This window comes from Carassius gibelio, chromosome A11 (assembly GCF_023724105.1).
Source record: "Carassius gibelio isolate Cgi1373 ecotype wild population from Czech Republic chromosome A11, carGib1.2-hapl.c, whole genome shotgun sequence".
NCBI lineage: Eukaryota > Metazoa > Chordata > Actinopteri > Cypriniformes > Cyprinidae > Carassius > Carassius gibelio.
In genome coordinates, this window is record NC_068381.1 from 12901490 (window position 1) to 12905769 (window position 4280).

At 39.6% G+C, this 4280-nt stretch overlaps 1 protein-coding gene across 1 annotated transcript; it reads right to left on the reverse strand.

Moving 5' to 3' along the window:
• Nucleotides 1-419: 419 nt before the first annotated feature.
• On the reverse strand, nucleotides 420-3620 carry LOC128022829 (probable serine/threonine-protein kinase MARK-A). Its single transcript, XM_052610609.1, has 8 exons — nucleotides 3386-3620; nucleotides 2810-3190; nucleotides 2230-2523; nucleotides 1806-1903; nucleotides 1609-1659; nucleotides 1064-1445; nucleotides 783-959; nucleotides 420-514 (listed from the first exon to the last, which is right to left on the reverse strand). The coding sequence occupies exons 1-8, from the start codon at nucleotides 3618-3620 to the stop codon at nucleotides 420-422; spliced, it is 1713 nt and encodes a 570-aa protein (XP_052466569.1).
• Between the last annotated feature and the right edge of the window lie 660 nt (nucleotides 3621-4280).

The window sequence follows — 4280 nt, forward strand, 5'->3', positions numbered from 1 at the left end:
TTCCCTCTCCGTATATTCACATCTGCTTTTTTGATATCCTGGTATCTACTACTCATGTATTGGAGTGCATGGGGAAGATGGAGTTTGAAAAAGAGGGGTTCATTAAGTTTGTCTTCTGGTCCACAAGGCACAGATGGAAAGGGATCGCTTTTGTACCAGAAAGGCTTTGTATATGGATTTTGTTAATTCCTTTTCATCACCATATAATGTAATGTACAATTCTTGTTGGATGAATCTCTGTACCAACCCTTACATTATGCCAGTGCAAAAAAAAAAAAAAAAAAAAAAACACTGTACACTCTGTTTGTGTACAGTCTCATCTCCATGTTCATGACTTCCAATGGGCAAGAGGGGTCTGAGAGCATTTCACTACCTTTTCTAATCTATCTTAGTCATGGGATCCGCTGTCTACTTGCAATCTAGTTCTTAAACCACCTGTGCTCTTCTAGATTCTGTAGCATTAGCCTGTTTGCTGGATTGCGGTTCAAACACTGGAAAATCAGGTCATGGCATGCTGTAAAGTTTTCAGAGTGAGTGTGCGGGTTAGTCTTGCTCATAATCAATGCTGACATATGAAAAAGCTTCTGAAGAATAAATGAATTACCATATAAAATTTCATTATTAGACAATATAAATATCCCCAATTAGATAATTTTGTCTACAGGTCACATTGGTAAACATGTGTTACTTGCTAGACTTCCTGTCACATCCTGTCTGACATATCTTTTTTTTTGTCTGTCACTGAGACTCAGAGACTTTGAAGAGGTGTCTGTTGTGTTTACCTGAGGATAAAGTCGGTTTCGCTTTAACATAGTCACGCAGTATTTCGTCTTTGCTTCCAAATGGCAAATACCCGTGCAAGATTTCAAACAGCACAACACCTATTGCCCAGACATACGCTGGCTCAGCATCGAATTTGGTATGCCTTATGACCTCAGGTGGGGTGAAGAGTGGTGCTCCTGTAAGAGAAACGTTTTTTTTTTTGTGTTGAGCAATGCTGTTATCAAGAAGACAATACTGTGATCAATGACACTGCACTCTGCTATGGTAACATGAAACATACCTCGATATAGACTGCTGAGAAGGCCCTCACTGCTGATTGGATGAGCACAACCAAAGTCAATTAGTTTGAGCTCCAAACTGTAGTCAGTCACCAGCATGTTCCCCGTGTGGATGTCACCATGGAAGACTCCATGTTTAACGCAGTGTTTCACAGCTTGGACTAACTGACGGATAAACCAGCATGCTTTTCCTTCATTCATGTCGTCTGAATATGTGATGTACTGATGCAAGGTAATGCATGGATGCGGGTACTCCATAATGAGCACAAAGCTCTTCTTATTCTCAATCCAGTGGTATAATTTGATGATGTTGGGACATAATGGAGCTTCTCCCAACTTAAGCAACATTGCCACTTCTGCAATTACAGGTTTGGAATGACCAACCTACAGAAAAACAAGCAACTCATAACTTAGAAGATCGGTAGAACGATGAACATTGTATTAAGATCATTATTGTCCAATTCATTTCTGTTTTATGTTAGCTACAGATATTTACAGCACAGCAATTATTACTCAACCAAAATAATCCTTAGATTTGTAAACTTACAATGTCAAGATAGCGGTCAGTTTTGTGCTTGTGGATGTACTTCATGGCGACCTGTGAATGGCAAAGGCACAGTTCATTTTTCCAAGCATACCAAAGTGCCAGACATGCACATCTTCAATCCGTTTAAATCAAGACAGTGGACACACCTCTCTACATCTGGAGCAAAATGTTTGTTCCAGTTAATAAAAGTGCTTTACCTTAATTCTATCGTTAAATATGTGGGTTCCCTCATACACCTTGCCAAAACTTCCATATCCTATCATATCTCCCACCAGAAAGAGAGACACTCTAGATCCTAAGAAAACACATAGGAAAAAGAACATGGACATACATCAGGCTGCACTTTCCTTTTATTGTCTGACAAACAGATCAAATAAGATCCATTTAAAGAATCTTAAAAGATTTAAAATATATATTATTATAGCCCAGTTTGTGCTGATTACACAGTGATATTAGACTTAAGCCATTAGATGTTTATGAGTAACTGAAAAAAGCACAAATGTCAGGGCATGACAAAACTTCTCCAACCTTCTCCCCCAAAATACCCTTAGACCTCAGAGGGTTAAATAATGGACAAGTATAAAAATAATGCTGAAATATCAAAAAGTAATGATGACTCACCACAATACAGACTGATCTCTGAATCTGATGAATCTGACACATGCATCGATAAGGCTTGATCGGTGTCGGTTTCATGCACAGACGTGGAGGAATGAAGAGCTGCGCTGACCTGGTCAGAACTGATCAGACAGCATGGCTCAGGCTCAACATGGATGGGGTCATCTACTGACTTCATCTCAGATGGAACTTGGACAGAGTTGGACTCGCGGCAGAGGAAGAAGTGCTTTACAGCCTTACGGCATCTCCGGAAGAATGCATGGACTACATTCTTTTTACTCCCCTTTTTAGTTTTTTCTAAAATAAAGAAAAAGAAATTATAAGAAACATCTCTGTGAGTGATTATTAGAGCTGCAGTTTTTAATTAATACAACTAAAAATAAAAATACTGCAGGAAAAAAGTAATGGTTGGATTTTTAAGCAGTTGCTAGCAGAATTTCAATTGCAAGTAATAGTAGAACATAGAAAATAATTGTTTAAGCAGTTACCAGCAGTGAATCATAATTCTAAGTAATGATGGACAACATAACACTGAAAATTAAAAATGGCAAAAATAAAATAATCCAAAGTAATGATGACTCACCGTCACCCAGGTCAGAACTAGACGGATCTGCCACAGGCGACTCCGGATCGGCCAGATCTTCGTCCACTGTTTGCTCAGCCCTGGAGGGACCTGGCACACATGACAACTCAAGATCTTCACAGACCTGGCCTGGCAGACACACCAGCTCAGGGTCGGCAGGATCGTTGTCTGCCACTGGTGTGATTCTTGGGGGACTTGGGGTGGGCATTAGCTCTGAACCGTCTATGTCCAGCTGTGGCGTAAGACACACCACTCTGTTTGGGTTGCAGCAATTGAAAGGGCGCTTTACAGCCTTCCATACCCTCCGGAAGACACCACAGACTTCTTTCCCCTTCTTCCCTTTTGAAGGTTTTTCTAAAATAAAGAAAAATGAATAGTAACCTATGCAAAGAATCTACACGTGAAATACAAATCATGTATTAAAATAATTTCATGGTGAATGTATTAAAGAAATATAAGTTAATAATCCTGCAATGGTTTTGGAATTCTTTCCAAAATAAGGCCAAGGGTCAAACACTAAACCAAGAACACCACAAACGTGACTTTATGTTTACTTTTTTGAAACTTCCAGCTCACCTGTTGGGCTGTTCTCCACACTGCCTGTAGGACAAGCCTTCATGCCAACTTGATTATCTGAGCTAACTTGCCCTGAATCTCCTGTTATTGTCTCAACAGATTTTTTGTAAGCCACGTCTTTGATGCTATGTGAATCGGACATTACGTGTGAGGTAAGGCTGATCATCTCCAGCCTATCCTTAGCTTCTCTCTTAACTTCACCGCACTCCGCGAGAAACACAGATGTCTTGGACATGCTTCTTGATTATGCTATAAACCGTGTGCAAAACTGAATAGTCTGAATAGACTTTTTCTGTACACTGCGTGTCGACTAAAGCGTCTCAGTCAGTAACCACTTTCTGCCGATTCTCTACACTTGCTCTCACTCACAACAATCTTCTAAACTGTCTCGTTCGAAGTTTGAGCGTCTGCCTTTTATACTACTTCTACAACTCTGTGACGTCACACAAGCTTTCGCGCAATCACGTGACCCCCTACACTTATTAATTCATTAATTTTATTTATTTATTATTTTATCCTTGACATTCTAAAATGACGCATTTCTAAAATGTTGTTGTGGTGTTACATATATTTGAAATATACTAAACATGCTGCACCTAACGTACTGTACGTCCGGGAGTAAACTCCAGTGAGTCAGGTGATCGGCGCGAGTTTTATTTCCTCGGACAGCACACGTGAACTTGACAATCGTCTTTACTTCAGGTATTAATGTAACGTCACCGTTAGTTTTCAAATTAACGCTGCATTTTGTGTGAAATACGACTTTACCGAAGCTCGGTCTCAAAAACACGGGTGGTTTTGTGAGCTTTTTGAAATAGGCGGGCCAGAAACATTAAGTAATTTTAGATAGAGCACACTTTATTGTATTCATTTGCATAATTTTAAAGTACATAAC